This window comes from Haliaeetus leucocephalus, unplaced genomic scaffold (genome assembly GCF_000737465.1).
Source record: "Haliaeetus leucocephalus isolate CR32 unplaced genomic scaffold, Haliaeetus_leucocephalus-4.0 Scaffold858, whole genome shotgun sequence".
In the NCBI taxonomy this organism is placed as follows: Eukaryota; Metazoa; Chordata; class Aves; order Accipitriformes; family Accipitridae; genus Haliaeetus; species Haliaeetus leucocephalus.
Window position 1 is genome coordinate 1,212,045 of NW_010973294.1, and position 19,747 is coordinate 1,231,791.

Consider the following 19,747-nt stretch of genomic DNA (forward strand, 5'->3'; position numbering starts at 1 on the left):
GGGCGGCGGGGGTGGGCCAGACTGGCAGGCCAGAGCTGCCAGCCAGTGCTGGCACCAGGACAGGTCCTGGGGGGGGCTCCCGTGGGCAGGCAATGGTCTCCATAGGTGTTATTCTGGTCTCCAAACACTCCAAGGGACACTCCCCACAGCAGTCTAGATATACAGCCTCCTCTAAACTTCAGGGAAAACAGACTTACTTGAATTATAAGGCCTTTAGAAATGAAAACATGACTGTGAATATATATGTGTGAGAGTAGCATAGAAGGTTACTGGTTATCACACACCTGAGGATCTGGCTGCAACCTGTAAGCCAGGCAGCTTTATTTGCTAAGAAAAAAAACACATTGCAGTGAGGATTATTAACATCAGACCAAGGTGGTTTAAACAAGTTGTTGGCTTGCATCTGCCCCAGCACTTGGGACCCTCTACCTGCTTGCCACTCCGGTTCTGGCTATGCAGATAAAGCAGGATAAGTACACCCTTGTGATGTTTTATTGAATAGTATGGGCCAACAAGGGGAGCTGATTTGTTTGCTCATGTGTGATACAGTTCTCATTCCAAATATGTCATGTGCTGGGAAACGCTGTAACCCTTCCTTGTATATGATACTCTACTAATTGGGCAGGTATGCAATGTTGTGGAAAAAGAGAAATTAGATTACTCTTGGAATTGCATTCAGCCAACTTAAAATTCAGCTTCAGCAAGTCTGCTTGGCACTGACTTACAGGAGTGTTTTGAAAGCATGGTTGCATATGGCTGGTGTGAAATAAATAGGAAACTGGGACAGAAGGCTTAAAGAAGTGATATTGGGTCCTAGGGGGATAAGAAAAACAAGGAGAATCTTTTTTCCTTCCTGGTATTTTTTACGCATGGCTGCTGTTTAGTAAGACTATCTTCAGAGTCTGTTGCTGGTTTTGAGAGGCAACAGACCATGCGAGGGCAGCTGTTCCACAAAGCTGTCACATCCAGGACTGTTGTGTGACTGACCAGCAGGTACTCATGTGGAGGCAGGAATTAAATCCAGATGTTTAATTGGTTTAAAACCAAAGAGAAACATTCAAACTACAACTTGTGTGAAGGAAATGGAAATTACGGCAAGAAACCATCATTTATCAGCAGTTGCCTATCAGCCTGGGGAAAATGGTGCATCTTATATGTAGTTGTCAAACAGCAAGCAGTACAGGCTAGATCTGTGCCCTTAGCTGCTAAATAATTATTTAGGGTCCTGAACAGGCTAGTGCCCCCTTACAGTGAAGCAGAGTGCTGCTGGTACTCCCGGGTGATCAGGGCTGCTCTGACACTCTATGAGCACACCACCAGCGTGCAATGCAGACAGAGCTCTAAGGGGTAAACCCTGCAGCAGTAATCTTGATATGAAATATCTGCTTTACGTGCCCATTTTCCCAGATCTGAATTCCCTGATTGTCCATAACGCATATATTAGTTCACTCGTGAACCCCCGGCAAATTAATGAATCTTTCAGGCTGATCCCCGGTTATGGTTGCAGGGATAGTCAGCTCCCTGGACAGAGAGGAGAGAGAGGCCACTTTAAGGCTGCATTGACGAGGGCACCCTCCACCTAGTGCAGCTCCAACCCATCAACTTCTGACATGACCTCAGGGTGTAACCCAGCCACCCTGCTGTAAAAGCCCTGTTCTGGCAGGCAACGACACGGTCCCACCACTGTATTGGGCACTAAAGAACAGGTTTCTGTCAAAACGCTCAGCATAGCAGGTAAGAGCTGAATTCGCCTGCGAAAAACATCCTGCTGATGTTGGAGCTTCACATGGAAGGAATATTTTCCCAACTTGAAAAGAAACTTCTTCAGTGTGTAAAATAGCTCCCAGGTTGTAATTTGTTATAATTAAACTAGATGAGGCCGATACTGGAAGGAGGCAAGCCAATTAGCTTGGGACGTCAAATTTTGTTTGCCACTGTCAAAGTCTGTTACAGGAACTTGATAGATTGTTGGGTTGGCTTTTTCAACCAGATAATCCCGAAGTGAAAGACAAGCAGGCAGCTAGGTGCAGAGAAGCATACTGCAGTTGCCATTGAAAAAAGGCTGCACCTGCCAGGGTGGTGCTTGGAGGTGCCAACGGTGTTGCAACGCCTGAGCTGTGGACAACTGGATGGAGTGGTGAAACTCAAGATTCAAACATGGAGCAGAACTCTGCACAGCAGCTGCAGGGGTTTGAAAGAGACAAGCCACCAGTTGTTTGGGCTAAAATCTGCCATTTTGGGGACAGGACTACAGGCTTTCGAGTGGCCTAATTATGTGTGCTCAGATTTTAAAGAAGAAAAGGTAGTCTTGTTGCATGCTAACCAGCAACCATACCACTAGCTTGAACTCTAATACCCTTATTAATATATGGTAAATACCATCTTCTTAATACCGCCTTCTGCACTACTGAAAGCAAGGAGATGTTAAGTAAAACCAGGCATAATTCCCATGGTTTTAACTGGTAAAGCTCTACTGAAAATTATTTATACTAGTTAATGTCATATCCTAGCACTAAAAAAACCCTTCAGCAAATCCAGGCTATGAACTGTTTAATTTTAGAGAGTTCTTCCAGATCATAACTGAACTTCAAAAAATTTATTTGTTTCAAATTTTTGTGTAAAAAATCTCTATGGATAGGAAAGAGCTGGGGACATCAGCCCAACCAATAATTCCTCCAGCAACAGCAGAAATTGTAATATATAATTACTCTATGTCACTGTACCCCGCAAAAATCTGTTAATTTCTTGATATAGTTCCTGTTTTCATGTCCTGAAGACATCTGCTGCTTTTTTTATGAAACTGGTGGTACCTGGTTCAGTCCTTAAAGAATATATAGTTCCGTATTTCTGAGGTCACATCTCCAGTTTTGCTATCAGTTAAAGTACTGTTGCAAATCTGATTCTCTGTAAAACTTTAATTGAGCAGAAACTTGGAGAAAGGAAAAAAGTCTAAAAGTTTGAAGGACAGATCTTCAGCTGTTCTAAGTTGTTACACTATGATTTATTAATGCTACCAGAACAGTTCATACCAACTGATAATCTGCTCTGAGGTTTTAGGATTGTCAGCAAATTCTGTTTTGCAGTACAAACCTAGTCATTTCCTGAAATTGCATGTTACAGTTGAGCTTAAGAAAACTACCCAAGTTTATTTGGAAAGCCAACACTTATTTCCTGCATAGCTGGCTGATCTGCGACTCACCTAACACCTTACTGAAAGTATGTGTTGCAAAAATAAAAGAATTATTGCTCAAGGCTTGCTACAAAAATGTGAGCCAATATACTCTACTGTATTGGAGGACACAGCAATTAACATTCAAATCCATTTATTATTCTCAAGATTTTTTACCCCAACATGTACAGATTGATTGGTACTATTTTTTGTGTCTCAATTTAGAAAAGAATGACAGTTTCCCTTGGCATTGCAGTGTGCATTTTGGCTTGTTCTAATGAAGACAAATTCCTCTCAATCAGGGTTGTTCTGTTCATTAAGTGAGACAGATGGCAGACTCGCTGTATTGGTAACGATTCTGAGATTTTAAGCGTGTTTGAGATATACTGGTTTGTGTTCCTCAGCTAAAAAGTGATCGATATTTCAGATGGAAGTCAGGTTCGTTCTTGGCAGAATTTTTGTGGTGTGTACACAGTTCTTCATTAGCAAGCTGAAAACCTGAAGGACCCACAGAAAGGCAGGGTTTAGACACATTCAGACAAATTTGAAAAACATGGTCCAGCAGACATGTCTGTCTTGGTAGAAAATTAAATACACGCTTCCAAAGCTCTGCCAGAACAGAGTGTGAATCTGTGCAACCAGTGGGGATGTAGCGCTCCTTCCCTTCCCTCCTGCCTGGTCCTGAGGGTAGCGCTGGGTTCAGCTGGAGGCCTTTAATCTGCCAGCCCATAACAATTAATGCAGGGAAATTAATGCTGAAATGTAAAACCCAAACGGGAACTGTGTTGATCATAGGAATCATTATGCTAGATGCCCACGTCCTGGGTTCTCTCTGTACTTGAGAAAGTTGAAGCAAGGCAGCTTCTGGAAACTGTCAGACACTGAACGGTGCTCAGATATCCCTGTCTCTGAAGTTCTGGAGCCATCACAAACACAGACGGCTGCAAGCACTGGCTAGGTAGATATCATCACTGTTTAAGGCATCATGTAAAGAAATGGAGTAATCTGTTGTGCTAAGCAGAAGTAAAATATTACAGAAGTAGATACATATATGTTCACCTTATTAAAATACTACAGCTATAAAGCAATTCACACTGTATCTTCTTCATGATGCCTCAAAAATGCTATTATTCATATTAATTTTGTGACAAACTACCAGTTTTTTAGTGCTAAGATGAGGTTTTCAAGATGGGACAAACTTGGTACTTTGCAGTATTCTAGAACATAGGGGAAAAGAGTGTATGAGGGAACACACAAATACACAAGGACAGATGGCATTAACTTCATAAAAATCATCCCTCTTTTTGGCACAGTCTGACTTCACACATGAAGACATACCATTTGAGGTATATTCAGTTCTAGGAATACTAAAAAAGGGTTTTCATAGAATCATAGAATGGTTTGGGTTGGAAGGGACTTTAAGGACCATCTCGTTCCAACCCCCCTGCCAAGGGCAGGGACACCTTCCACTAGACCAGGTTGCTCAAAGCCCCATCCAACCTGGCCTGGAACACTGCCAGGTGTTCAAGTCATCATTTCTGTTGGCTTTGTATTCAGTTGTCGTTTCTGTTGGCTTTGTCTTAACACTTACTTCATACTCAGTTTCAGGGAAGGTTAACCTATGTTCAGGCTGTCTTTTCTCCAAAGATGGTGAGGTCTCTGATTTAACTAGCTGGGAAACAGGTGGATGCACCGCAAGAGCCTCGTCACCTAAAAATGATGACACTCTACCTCCTTTGTATTTATTAGCATCCCCATTAGGTTTGTATTGATAAATAACACAAATGGACTTTAGAAGGGAAAGAATCAAGGCAAGCCTTCTTCTAGCTCTCATCTGCTCAGACTTGAAAATAGATGATTCAAGAGAAGACTGCAAATTTAGGATCTAAATGTTGTTGGACCAGGAACTACCAGGTGAAGACTGTTTAGGATATTTATGAAGGAACTTAGTGGACCTCTGTTCAGCTTCTGGTGGAGAGGTAGAGATACACATAGCAAAAGGAATGTCCTTCGTGACAGTCCCACCAAAGAAACCATAAAATGAGAAAGCACAAAACCAGAAACAGCCCCAAAACCCTGATGGAATTTCTGCTGAATGCTGAGGCATGTAGGCTCTGTGGAGAGATGTAACTCCCTGGGGCATACAACTGTGCACAGCACTATATATAGTAATTAAAAAGAAAGAAACAGTGTTCTGTTAAAAAGACTGCCAGTTCCCCAGAGAAAATAGCTTTGTGTATCACTTTATGCTAGTGGTGACAGAATAGAAAACAAAATACCACAGAGTTACATACATGTTCTTTGTCTAGAAGTATTTACAAATAACTTTACAAATTTTTACACACATTTTCAGGTTTGCTTATCTACTTTTAAATTAAGAGCAAAATTAGTCCCCAGAGGCTTCTAAGGCTTCAGTTGGTGCCTTGTACGGTACATTCATGCTTGGCTTCTTCCTGGGAGAAGGGAGGAAAAGAGTTTAAAAATGTGCAAATCATAGACATCTAAAGAGCCGTGGATGTAAGGGTTCCACAAGACCAACATCCATAGATCAGTCATCCTACTTCTCTTCAAATCAGAGAGGGCTACTGGTGGTGGGCTCAGGGCAAAAGAGATTAGGAAAGGAGAAGGAGCCATATATGAATTGTGATAATTAGATGAGTAAGTTAGCGCTGGAACATCTGTTCAAACAATGCAAGGAGTGGACATTGTGAATTCTAAATACAGCATTGAAATGATCTCTTGTACATTGTTGGGGTTTGACTCTGCTGCATATTTTGGAGTCAAAATTACTGTTTACTGACACAATCTTGACCAGGCACAGTATGATTCTATCAGTCAAAAAATACTGACTTGTTTGAGAAAGACGCACCCTTCTCCTAGTTTTCACAGGTTGTTTTGTTTTCATGCCTTAAGACTAAATGTTGTAAAAATATTGAAATTAAAAAAGAAAAAATTTACAATTTACAAGTGTCCATATAAGTAAATTATTCAAAAATTCAAGATCATCTACAAGGATCTACGAAATAACAACGCTGATAATGACACTGAGCCTGTGGGAAGAAGAATCCACATGCCGTGAGAAACAGATGGTGGGTTTCTTCCAGAACGATGAGTCACAAGGTTGGTCTTTTCTTCTAAAGTCTGTTTCTTCAGCTACAGCAGCAGAAGTCTTGAGTCCATGTTCATTACTTACTTCGACCTAAAGAGCAGAATATATGAATTACTTATAAATTAAAACCTATTCTGTTTATCTTCTAATTTCTGAGATGTAAATTCACACCAGCTGACCGGTTAGTAAATAATGAACAAGTGGATAAATCACCTCTGGTCACTAATTTCCTCAGCTGTATGACCCACATATAAGGTCAAGAATGAATATTTGGGTACAAAGCAGTAGCTTTGTATCATGGATACCACAAAGGCAAAACACATTTTGGGAAAAATCCCACAGGTGGTGAAACATGTTCAAAGCTAACATAATAATAGATTCTTTTTAGCATAATTTAACAATTTAAGATGTATTTTCACCAGGTTATAAAATGCTGACATGACCTCATTACAGACATGTGCATCTGAGCTGGACTTACACTATTTATAGTCCTCACCACAACCACATGCCTGCTGAATCTAGGTATTCTCACATGACTCCCTGTAAACCATGTTTACTTGTGTAATCTTGGACAATCTATGATGGTCTTTCATAGCAATTTTACAGTGGGTAGAGTCTCAGGAGAAAATACAAACAGGACAGGACCACACAGACCCATCACACAGTGGTGACCGCTCCACTGGCAGAGTTTCTCAGACACTGAATCAGTCCCACGAGCAGAAGTTAGCAATGTCCCTAGAAATGCTAGGGACATCCCTAATTGGAATTAGGAATTTGGTGTCTGTCCAGACAGGGTTGCCCAAAGCTATAGGAGCACTGGATCAGACGTACTCATCCAAACAGGAATAAGGCACATATAAACTTGAACTTCTGCAAACCATTAATAATAATAATAATAATAATAATAATAATAATGATTAAAAACCCTAATGCAAGCCAAAATGCAACTTCTTATTTTTTTTCTTCTAATCCCCATGCTCCTCTCTTTTCCATGTAGCAGTACATGAAGCAATTCTAAATACTACTGAGTGACCTGGCTGTTGATATTGTGCTTGAAACAGATGAAAACACAACAGTCTTCTTTATAGACCCTATGCTTTAGTCCATTAAGAGAACATGATGATTTTTTTCCACTCTCTCTCTTGTCTCCTGCCTTACACATATCTTAATTGAAACTGCACAGTTCAGGGCAAAGATCCTGCTTCTCCTTGTCCAGTAGCCTAATGGAGTTATAGGCAGAACAAAGAGCAAACAGACAAGCTATGATCATTCATATTTGCATTAAAAAGTGTTCCCCATGAGAACAAGTTCAAATTTAGCCTCTTCTCAGGGGTGACAAGGAAAACTAATCTCAGACTTGCTAATCATTAATAATTATGGCAGCACTAAGTAGACATTATGCTGAATATGAGTACTTGTTAAAAACAGACTGTCTTCTACATAGTTTGGATGAGGCCACAAAACCTTGTATTTTCAATGGGCTATGTTTAGTTAATTTATGAATGACATAAAGGAAACAAAAGGGATGAGAAAAAGGGAAATATAGCCAAGCTTTCATTTATAAAAAGCATCATGCTAATTTTTCCCATGAGTAAAGTTGTAAGGATGACAAAAGATCTGTAACCTTTATTAAGGCTTTGAATATATTTAACAAGCATTATTCATGTTCAATTCTAAGAGAACAGAAATGGAGTTTTTCACAGCCTGAATACCAGAAGTCACATTTCTTAGGGATACTCTGGATTCTCAGACTATATATGACTGATATAGATAGCAACTAACTTATCAAAAGATGTCAAGAAGGCTGATGTGCTGCACAGGGACAAACATCTGCAAATTTCTGGCACAATCCACTGACCATACAAATTGTTTCCAGCAATTTGGCTTTTAATTCAGACTTTGATCACTGATAGTATTTTTCCTCCCTGCTTAGGTAAAGATCCTCTCTGTATCTTTCAGTGCATAAAGCCAAAATATCAATAAAGAAGAAAACACGATATAATTTGTCTTCCAGTTTTATACTTCTAGCAGCAATAAAAAGGCCAGAGAGGGTCCTCCCAGCTGTACAATACCCATACATGGGCAATGGGAAGATGCCATTTATTCTCCAGTATTGCAAGCTCACCAACAACCCCCAAGTCCTTTGAGCTACAAAATCTGCTATCAAAGAACAAATTCTCAGATTCTGTGACTTTTCTATTGCAAAAGAAATGAACATATTCTGCAGGAACATATTTATAAGTCCTCTGTGAAAATGTTATTTTTTCCTCTCCTTTAATTATAGTAAATTTGCTAAGAAAGTACTAAACATTTATTCACCTAATAGTTTAAAATTAACCTGAATGCAGGTTTAGAGATTAAAATCTTCTATGGAGAGGTGGAGGTGTAAATGTTGTAGCTGTGGCTTTCTTCTTCCTGGATACCAATGTCACTTTTTCAGCCTAGCAGCTTATTCAGAATGGTCAAAACCCCAATTTGCTGTCATCTTTCCCACGGAAAATACAGCAAAATTGGCATTTAATGAAATATTACTGAGAATGCAGATTCCAGTGTAGAAGGTGTACTTAATGCCATGTCAAACTGTTCATTGTTTCATTTTGTTGTCTTAATGTGATATTTCTTCCTGATCTAACATACACAGTCATATTGAGAAAGGGCTTTTCTCCTTTTTGGGCCTTCATAATCCTACAATATTTACTCACTAAATTTGAGTAAAATTTTTTCCATGTTTATTTCTACAAACTGAAAGCTGCAGCATGAATAAAATATATTTAAAAAACATGCAAAAATTAATAAAGTCAGAAGAAATGTTCAGGTGTCAAGTGCCGACTCAAAACATTTGGTTAGCAATTGTCCACTTTAAATTAAAACTCCCAGCACATCCACACATGCATACACCAAGAAAAACCTTCAAACCCATTTTAATTCTGTTAACTGGTAAGTAAAATACAGTAAGTCATTAAATCAGTTTCAGTCAATTAGCTGCACGTGGGTTTCATGTTGCATTTAAGATGCATGAGAGGCCTGAAGGTAAATTTAAAAACAGAAAGCATCACAGCAACAACTTACAAGCATCTAAGAATTTCCAAATGAGCATCTTCTGTTTTACCAGTAATACTTTGAAATATCATCCATTTGAAGTTATCTGAGCTTCTGCCAAAATATATGTACTAGTAATGTCTCCCCATATCTTAATTTATTACACATAAAAATAATAGATATGCATCCAAACTTATTCATTAGGTAGCAGAGTAGGAAGATTCTATGAAAATGTGATTTTCATGGTGGGAGCAAATAAGTGATGGCAAAGAGATAATGAACTTCCAGTGAGACTCTACGGATAGATAGATTTTAAGCTGACTAGCAGTTTTTCAGCAAACATTTTTCGTTCAGTAGCTAGACAAATGTAAAAGCTTCTGCTTTTCCATAAATGGGTTAATCTCATTAAGGTTTATAGCAGCCATAACCCAGCTCTTTTCTTGCTAAAAAGTCAGCAAGGAAGCAATTCCATCCTTCACTGAGAGCCTCTCCTTGCGTTAAGCCAAGGCACGACGTGGCAGACGTAGTGATAGCTACTAATCCTTGCTTTAGTGGATATGTCATCAATGACAAAATGGCCTTACTCGAATGTTTTATGTGGATTAATTTTTAATTAAGTTCTAATTAAAATATAATTAAATTATTAGTAACCTGATGCCAAAATTATTTCAGGAGAAGGTTAGCTTTCAGTCCAGTTAGAAGGATTAATGCGGTCCGTAGGACCAGAACCTTACCTACAGGCTTTACAGGCTTTAACTCAACATGTTCCTGGGGGGGCTGTCGGTAGGAGTATGTGTCAAGTCCGCCTATGAAATCAACTGAAAATACAACAGTTCCAGAAATGAACAAATGGAAATGAAAATATGTCAACTGAAAAAGAAATATGGACAAATTATGTTAAAAAAAATAGTAAGCGCATGCACAGGTTTGCGTACAAGAAATAAACCAAGTAAGTAAAGATGCTGTGGAAACTGCTTACAGAGGGCTCTGTGCTCTGCCTTCCTTGGGGTCCATTTAGCCCTGTGCCTGGCAAGACAGGCGAGCAGCTGGCTGACCAGACATGCACACTCCTGCCAGTGTGTGTGCAAAAGGAGCATTCAGGGATCTGCAGAGTATGTAAACAGAAACCACTGTGGGGTAATGTAGCTGCTTCTCTTTAGGGCAATCTCAGCATATATTTCATAATTCACTTTCAACTCCTTTTGAAGGGTTTAGGAACTTGGGCAGTGGAAACAGTTTAGCTCCTCAACCTAATTTCACCTGAACTTTTATGACTCAATGGACTTGCAGGAATGTAACACACCAACAAAAACCAAAGGTGTGTCCACTGAGTTAAGAATAATCAGGTGAGAACTGAATGTGAAAAAGCAGCAGCATCTTCTCCAGATCAACTTGTGGGGACAGGAAGCCTTTTCAGAATCCTTCCACTTTCTCTCAAGATTTCTGCATCAGAAATAACGTGGGGATATCTGCTCTTGAGAAGTTTTTAGTTCCTTCTGTCGTCATAATGATTTTAAAATAAGACATTTTAGTCTGAGTCTTGTATCTCGTTATTTCTGGTAAGATTTTAAGCAACTTCGAGAAGCCACACATCCAAGCTAACCTAGAAATCTTAAAAGCAAGTTCATGCAGAAGGTTATTTTTCTGTTGATTTAGAAGGGCTTTTTGCAGACCTGTGCAGAGCTGACAAATTCAGAGCACATTAGGATTCTTTGGACACCTGGAAAGCAACAGCCTTCATTTGTTTATATACAGGCGTATATACAAAAGTCCTAAGCAGACTTTAGATCCTCATTGTGTTAATCACCATATAAGCACCTAATAAGCAACAGCCCCTTCCCAGGCAATGTATGCACTAGGTAAACAGAGAAAGAAAGAGTGCTCACCAGGATGAGGGGATGGGGAAATAAGGCTTAGAGATTGAAGGGCTGATGAAATTACCCACTGAAATCTGTGAAGACGCTCCTGTTGATTTTAGTTGCCTCTCCTCATGGCTCCAGGAAAGGGGTAGCTTGGCTGAAAACTGAACTTGATGTACTTCAATCATACAGCATCACCTTAGCTGCAAGACTGTTTTCTTAAAACTGTCTGAGCAGGACATAATGCTGAAGAGGTGGCCCAGCCCGAGTGCCAACCTTAGCCTGTCTGCACCTCCTCTTTATACTGTATTTCTTTCATGTTGCAGCTCTCCTTCAGAATGCTGTCACTAAATAAAATAGCATACATCAAAATTGACTTAAGCACTAATGGGACTGAACTCTTAGAGAGAGACATATTTGCAGATATATTTTTGTAAAAGTTGATTTTTAAAATATCTAGATGTCTAGTGTAAGACAGTTACTGATTCATTTTTTTAGAATAAATAGTGTCCATAGTGATGTTTTGTTTTGGTTTGGGTTTTTTTCCTGTGGTTATATACTTTAGTTTTCCCTGCTCTCTGAAGGAGTTTATTTTTTTACTGAGGACATGTGACAGAAGGAGTTAGAAAGTATGTTTTTGAGATAATTCAGCACTTCAGAACCACACATCATTCCTCTCAGCAATCACAAGCATCATCTGCAACTGTAAGCAGGGAGAGAATTTAAAGTAACTAGTCCTTCTACCAACAAATCTTTTGGAGAAAGAAATGAAGTCAATATGTGTTAACAATTGGCAACATAGATGTGTCTTTGTCAGACAAAGAAAATATATTTATTAGCACCATCCAACAAGTTTTGAGATGAGCTGCTCAAACCTGTTTAACCGAGGCTTTCTCTTTTGCAGTCCAAGATGTGTTATATAGTATTAAAGTTGAAGTTTGACTTAAAATTCATGTGAAGCTAATTCTCAAGGCAAGAAGCTGCTCTATCACAAAAGCCAATGGAATGTGTCATTTTTCATTATGCACTCTATGTTATGGCTGATAGCTCTTTAATATGAAGATTCATCACCAGCTATTTAAATTATAAGTTACTTTTAGTTTTAAAAATTCAGTCTGATTTTAACTGATATTTTCACCACTTGTATCTAGTAGTTTTCCAGGACTAAGACCACAAATGGCCATTAAATATAGAAATTTGAATTTTTATTTTCATTCCATATAAAGACATTACTACGTACATTTCAGTTCAAACAGGCAACTTAGGCATCCAACTTTTGGATCAAATACTTTACAACTTTACATTGACTGAACTTTTCAGATGCATATATCCCTCCATTTAAATGACCAAAGTAAACAGCAGCAACATTTCTATAGGTTTCCCAAGGGGAGAACATTAGTTTAAGGATGATATCAAATAATTGATTTTGTTTATTTCTGTCCTGGTTAATGGATTATGGATAATTTCTGCCAGAGATTCTTAGGACTACAATAATTAACTTCAGAAAGTTGCATATGCCTGGAAGAAAGTTCAACACACACAAAAAAATTTCTATACACTTCTATAATTCTATGCATTAAATGAAAAAAACCCAAACAACAACCCCACAACTTGTTAGCAGTAGGGATATTCAGTCACTAAACAAGGAACACCCCACGGAGTCCAGTCATTAACTACAGTCATGCAGAGAGAAACTTAAAATCCTAGGCAGAGGATTTTTTAGCACCCCACAGATAATAGCAGGTTACAGCAGAAGCTAGTTACTTTATCTGCAGCTGGCTGCAAAACATGATCCATATTCCCAGGGAATTGCTCTCTCCTTGTGTCACCTCAATTTTGTGGTCATGCTGGATACTTAATGGCCAGTGTGAAATGTTCCTTTAGAGTTCACTACCTGCTGGGCTTGGAAGTGTGTATCTGTGGTGGCTGTCCACTGTGGGTAGTCCATTAAAATGATGTTCATTCACTCATGGGCCATATCAGAGGAACAGTTGTCATAATCTGCCTGAGTGAGAAAAGCGCAATATGCTGCTGGCTGAAGAAAGTGTATCTACTGTCATCAGTAATTTTGAGGCTTATTCTTTTCTAGACAGATGACATTTACGTTTGTCTTACTACTATTAATCCAGTGCGTTCGCCCATATGCCAGTTCAAATTTGCTTTCCTTTGAAGTTAGCACAGAAGAATTGGAGCTGTGAAAAAATCCTTTCTCCTTTCCCACCCTTTCATCTGGAATTCAGCTTCTCTGGCAATGTCCCACTGACCTGCTGGCAGGCCCTGTGCAAACAGCTGCCAGAGCTTGTCAGCCCATTGGTATATTACTAATTTCTCCCTTCAAAGTTGGCAAATTCTAAGCGTGTCTGGAGGTGCAGGGTATGAACAGAGCAAAGCAATATGCAGATAGCACAATTCTTAGTAAATCCTTCAGCCTCTTGGCCTGGAATACCTTAGGTCCTACTGATGCTTGCCTCTCCTTTCTATAAATGAGGGTAAACCCCAAAACTGACTGCTTGAATGGCTGGTACCTCCAGCTGTCCCCTTTCCAAGAGAGGGGCAGGCTAGCAGCTGCTTGATCGTGTGTTTTTATGTACAGAAGATTTTCTTAACCTAAAGGGCTCTAAATACTGTTTTGCAGTGCATTATTTTCCTTGTGCTGCTATTTTTTGAATGGCAATATATTCATGCAATGGCATTCTTTAAGAAAAGGTGTGTAACTGGGGAGGGTGTAACCAGGTCACGTAAGTGACAGGTAGTAAGAAAAGGAGCCAAAGTCAACAAGGAAGAGGAAGTAAAAATGGGGGATTGATCATCAGAAGTCAGTGGTAGATGCATAAAGTCCAAACTTTGGACTTTCCAGTGTTTGCACTTGTAGCTTATATAAACTTTCCAGATAAGCAAGGGGTTTTTCTTGGGTCTCTACTTTTTCAGCTGCCTTCCATTCTCAAGAGACATGCTGTTCTTACACCCTTCACTGAACCAGCCAGACTGACCCAGCTATCTGTCTGGAGCCGATACTATCCATTTTCCCCTCTTCATACCAAGTCTGAGCACCAAAGCCTCAAGTTATGCAGCAGAAGAATCACACATCCCAGGAATAGCTTCTCATTTATGTAGAGGACTAAAGGAGGGAAAATGTGTGCAAGACAATTAAGAAAGGGAGAAGAAGAGACATCAGTAATCATCTGTGACACTGTGATTGCTGCTCTGTCTCTATAAAGTACTAGATCGTAATCAGGTTAAAACAGGATAAAGTGGTAGAAAACTACTAAGAGACAACCCTTTACATAAAGTTTTATTACTGGAAGCTAGAAGGGGAATATTTCAGGGTTCCACAGTAATTGTTAAGATTTTGCACTAGATTTTCTTCTTAATCTCCCCCTATTGAGATAGATCATCATTTAAAAACCGCCCTACATTGTAACACACGAGTATGATGCTCCTCTGCAGGACTGTGCTGAAAGAATCATCCTCTCACAAGATGACTTAAGAAGGGCAGAAATTTTAACTAGATCTTTGCTATTGAACTTTCCCCTCATTGTATCAGTGTTGTGACATCCAATATTTTATTATTGGATATTCAGAGATTTCTTTATTTTCCAAGGATATGACTGCCCAGTAAGATGAAAAAAGTATGAGGAAGATCAAAGTTGTTAGAAAGTGAAAGTGGCTCAAACCTTCTTATCCCAGATCCCTGAGTCATTCCAAATATGAAAATACCCTTCCAAAATATTCTCTGTGCCATGCCTTTGAAAGCTGTTTACAGCCATACCATCCCATTACTGAGGTTAAATGACAGGCTGCCTGACTATGTTTTTTTTTCTTAAAGTAAATATTTCTCAATCACTTTCAGGTCATCAAGCACCCTTGGCCACTACACGGTGAATGCCCCTGGAAAAGTACAGTCATCACACATAAGGTCTATAGGAAAAATACTTATCACAAGTTTACTATCACTAATTTAGTATCAGAAAAGGATAAACTTTAAGATGCAAATATGTAGGAATTCTTTCCTTTAGGCTTCAGCAAACATCTGTTTTTCGTGATGTTGTGTTATCCGCAAACCCATATGCAAAACAAGCTGATGAGGAACAGTTTTCCATTTTGGTTTAAAATGTTTTATCTTAGTCTCTCTAAATACTTATCAGAGCCTAACCTTTTTGGCAAAGCAAATCAGCCTGGGCAGCAAACATCCCATACATCTCAGCATAACTGGCTATGACTTATGTTATTCATCAGCAGTACTGTTCAAACAAAATATTTCTGATGATATGTTTTCTTCCTATACAGGTCACTATTTTTCTGTTCCTTGTTTTAATGCAAATGTTAACATTTTAATGAGAATACTAACATTGTTTTCTTAATTTTTGTATTGATGACTAAAATACTTGTCTAGTGACTAATAACTAAATGACTTGTTATTTATTTATGGAAAAAAGCATATGGAAGTTGTCTTTAAAAACACTTCAGAAAAAGAAAGCTTTTTTCTGAGGCTTGTATTTAAAGGTGCTATTGCTAGTTCTAGAATAAGATTTCAAATTCAGTGAAGGGTAGCCTTCTTTCTGCATATGACCAAAGTAAATTGCAAACAATTCCAATTACAACTTCCTACATAATTTTTATACATTAAGAAAATTAGAAATGTGAAGAATCTTAGCTCACTTGTTTTCACTAATTACTGATTTTCCCCTCTCTGGCACCTTTTCTAATCTAAGCCCTTTTGGTGCAGAATGCTCTGGGATTCCTTTTTTTTCTTACCATTAAAGTTATTATACTGCCTATGTACAAATTAAGCTAGCAAAGGAAAAATATTCCATGCATAAAAGATATTAAATGCCCAGAAACTACATCTATCAATTACATTTACACAATACCAAGAGAGAAACATTGCCATTGAGTTTTCACAACACATACCCAGTCAATCCACTAAAATGGCAGTTCAAGTAGTCAAGAGGAAAGACTGTTGTACAGAAGGCTGCTACAGCTTCAATCACACCTCCAAACATATGATCTTCACCATAAATGTGTCCAAATTGGCTTCAGAAGAGACAGAACTTTGAATCTGCTTTTTGAAGTTATGCTTTGATCTTTTTTTGGTATTCTGATTCAGGGATATATGTTATGTATTAGCATGCTTTTATATTTCTGCTGAGTTTGATGCCATAAACTACAGAGTTCTTTTACAAATGTTTACTGCAGATGCTAGGACCAATTGGAATTGATCTATTCCACTTACAGTTCATTGCTAAGTCACAAGTTAGGTGTTTTGTTCCTTCAGGCTGGGTAATTTTTTCCTATCAGTTGAGTCCCACTGGGCTCTATTTCTGGCCTGTTCTTCTTTGTATCCATACCAGTTTCTTTTTTTTTCAGTTGTTTGTCAGTCTGATCCAATTATTTATTTTTGAGACAACACTTAAGTGTTTATATCTGCCTGGTTATTATATATCTGAGAATATCACAACTTATGTTTCTAACCTTAACTACAAGTCACAGATGCTTTAGCATGTGAAATCAATGTTCCCTTTATATAATGCAGACCCTGTTCAACTCTCTTGAATAATTAAAGATAAACTTCCTAGAGCAAAGTATTTACAGGATCAAATACATGACATAAAGCCATGCCCACCAGAACACTTAGGACATTTGAAGGAAAGGATTTCTGTGCATAGAAGAAAGTTCACATCATCTATTCACAACAGAATATTAACTTTATTTTTAGAAGTAGGTTACAAGACTGGAAGGATTCTTTTTATTATTGAGTGATTCTGGATTTTTGTTCCCACCTTCCTAGGGATGGAAGACTGTTCCTGAACTTTGCTACTGCCACCCTCTGTGACATGCTATTTGCTTCATGTGTTTGTATCTTTACTTGTCTTACGAAGAGTGAACAGGAGTGAGCCAAGGATGTTCAGGAGAGCGTGTCTGTGTTTGTGGCACAGCACAGGACACAAGCCAGAGAGGCAAGGAGCTGCCAGCCTGCTCCTCAAGCAGAGGCTGCAGTGGGGAGCAGCAAACCAGGTGGGCCTTGGAGATGATGGAGAGGAGGCACTGCTGAGGACTCAGGAGGCCAAGCAGAGTCTGTTGCAATTCAAGAAACCAGAGACTTGGCTGAGACTCAAATGGGAAGCATGGTTCGCCAACCACATGGACACAGACAACAAGGGAGGAAATGTTATAAGCCTCTCATTTCTGTTTTGTTTGATCCAGTAACTTTGAGTTTTCCGTTTAAGAAGTATGCTAGTTTATAATCCAATTAATTCTGCCTTTTCTTGTGTTGCGGTTTTCTTTGGGAGTTTTCTATAAAGGGGAGTGTGCACATCCACTTCAAAGATCTGGCTGACTAAAGCTCTGTCACATTCAGCCCACGTTGCCATTTTTCTTGTCTTTCCCTTATAGACCTATTTTCAGATCTTTGCTTTAAAATCTGCTTAACATCTTTGCCTGTTAATGTCTTTTGCTGTCAGTCAGGAGAGTCTCCTTCTTCCCTGACCCTTCCTTCCTTTATTAGTAACTGTCTTTTCTGGGATCCAGGTACAGAACTACCATCTTTACCTTGACAGACTTGGAATCTTGAACTTGACACACATGCTAAAGTGTGTACTTCCAGTAGCCTGAGAGGTCAGGTATCAGCTTTTCCAGAAGAATACTGGTCTGGTGATATTTTCCACTTTATGATATCAAGCATATTAACACTGTGTAACGTTGTTTTCCATTCCAGGTGAGGCATTTTCTGTTTCCTCATCCTCCTTCCCATTTATCATCCTGCCTTTGCCCCCATGACCATCAGTGACATCCTATGCAGAAATCCTGCTTCACCGCATGACATTTGCTCCTTAGTGCAGGGCATAGTGTGCATTCCCTCCTCTGCAACTACACTGTACTCACAGCTACACCTTGCTTGGTGGTGGTCTGCTTCAATCGTTTGACAGGCAGACCCCAAGGCTTTCTACCACACATCTGCTAGGGTTTCAGCCTCTTGAAACTCCAAACTGCCTTTTTTCTCTGCTAAGCAGACAACACTGCCTCCAGCACTGCTGGAGTCTTCCTCTCCTCATACCAGCAGAAAATCCCGCATTGTCCCTTCCAGCAGGTAAGCTTGTGGTCCTGCTTACTGTGCCTTGTCTGAATTCAAGTGTACAGATCAGAACAGAAGTGGATTAACTCCTTCTGTGATCTCCAGATTCTCAATCTTCTTCCAATCTTTTATCTCTGTGGATGAGCACAAACCAGCAAGCTCTAATCTTCTGCTTGTTCTTGCCTTTAGCTTTTCAAGATGGGGAAGCCAGGAAAATAACCCTTCTGTTGATCAGTGTCATGCCAGCCTCCTCTAGCCCCCATAAATGCACTATCAAGTCCTCTACAGTACCCTCAGTCTGCTCCAGAATATCTGTTCATCCACTATTTCAGAGCCATTGTGGATATATCTGCTAAGTCTACTACTTAGTCACATCCAAGTGCATCAACAGGTACTAGTTTGTCTCTGTGAGTGTTTCTTTGCAAATGGGGAAACCTATTGCACCTCATATAGTTATTGCTTTTGTCCTGCTCTATCTTCACCTTTAAGTCTTCTTGCTGATCTCGTAATATTTCTCTTGGCATTACCATCTCTGTCACCACCACAAATTATTTCCTCAAAACCCCAAAATATGTTATGACTACATTCTCGGCTTGGAAAATAGAGCTAAAAATGTAGAGCATTATAAAAGTGGAGCTTACAATGGCCAGTGGTTGTCTCATATATGATGGAGTGAAAAAAGGAATATCACGCGTGTCAGCAAACGTGATGGCTAGGAAAATGGTTTTCTTATTGTTAGAAAGTTGGTATCATTTCACATTAGGAGAAAGATGAATGTGCAAAAGAGGAATAGAGTCTGTAGCAGGATTAACACTCAATTTGAAGCCACCAGTGAATCAATCTGAAAATGATAAAGAAAGATAATGCAATACTGACCTCATCCATAAAAAAACTTCTCCCTGAAGAAAGATGAAGTAAAAAATACACTTTTATGAGAATCTTGTAACCCTTGAATTTCAGTCCTCCAAAATAACACATTGTCGTGATTAAGGAGGAAAAGAAAATGACTAGAAATCAATGCCAAGGAATAAGAGTCATCATATGAGAGTCACATAGTACTACTTGGTTTTGCTGCACCTAACCTGTAATATTGAGAAAATCACAGATGTACTGAGATTAAATTTCTGCTAACAAAACCAACTGTATATTTACTGATTCAAGCCAAAAGAATGTCAAATGAAGTTTAAAGTGAGTCCAGCTATGACCTAGATCACAGAGCACTGGTAAAAGAAAGACTTGTTATGATATAGAGCTAGTAACGCACAACACAGACTAAATACTATAAAAATAATGTAGCCTTTTTGAAAAATGTGGGGTTTAGGAACAGGTATTATATTTTATTTGAACAGCTGGCCCAGCTGGAAAACCATATCAACTATATCACCCAATTTAGTAAGATAACTCCTCTTGCTATAAATCTTGCTTCTCTTATATCCTGAAATAATTAGGGCTATTGAAATAGTACAACTAGAAAATCTGAAAAGTACAACATATAGACA

At 39.0% G+C, this 19,747-nt stretch overlaps 1 protein-coding gene across 1 annotated transcript in view; it reads right to left on the reverse strand.

Moving 5' to 3' along the window:
• Positions 1-5,849: 5,849 nt before the first annotated feature.
• The window catches only part of NKAIN3 (Na+/K+ transporting ATPase interacting 3), a 194,051-nt gene continuing 180,153 nt past the window's right edge, over positions 5,850-19,747 (reverse strand). Inside the window, exon 5 of the mRNA XM_010582892.1 lies at positions 5,850-6,368. Within this exon, the coding sequence (XP_010581194.1) occupies positions 6,355-6,368 (14 nt within the window). The 3' untranslated portion in view covers positions 5,850-6,354. The remainder of the gene's footprint in view (positions 6,369-19,747) is intronic.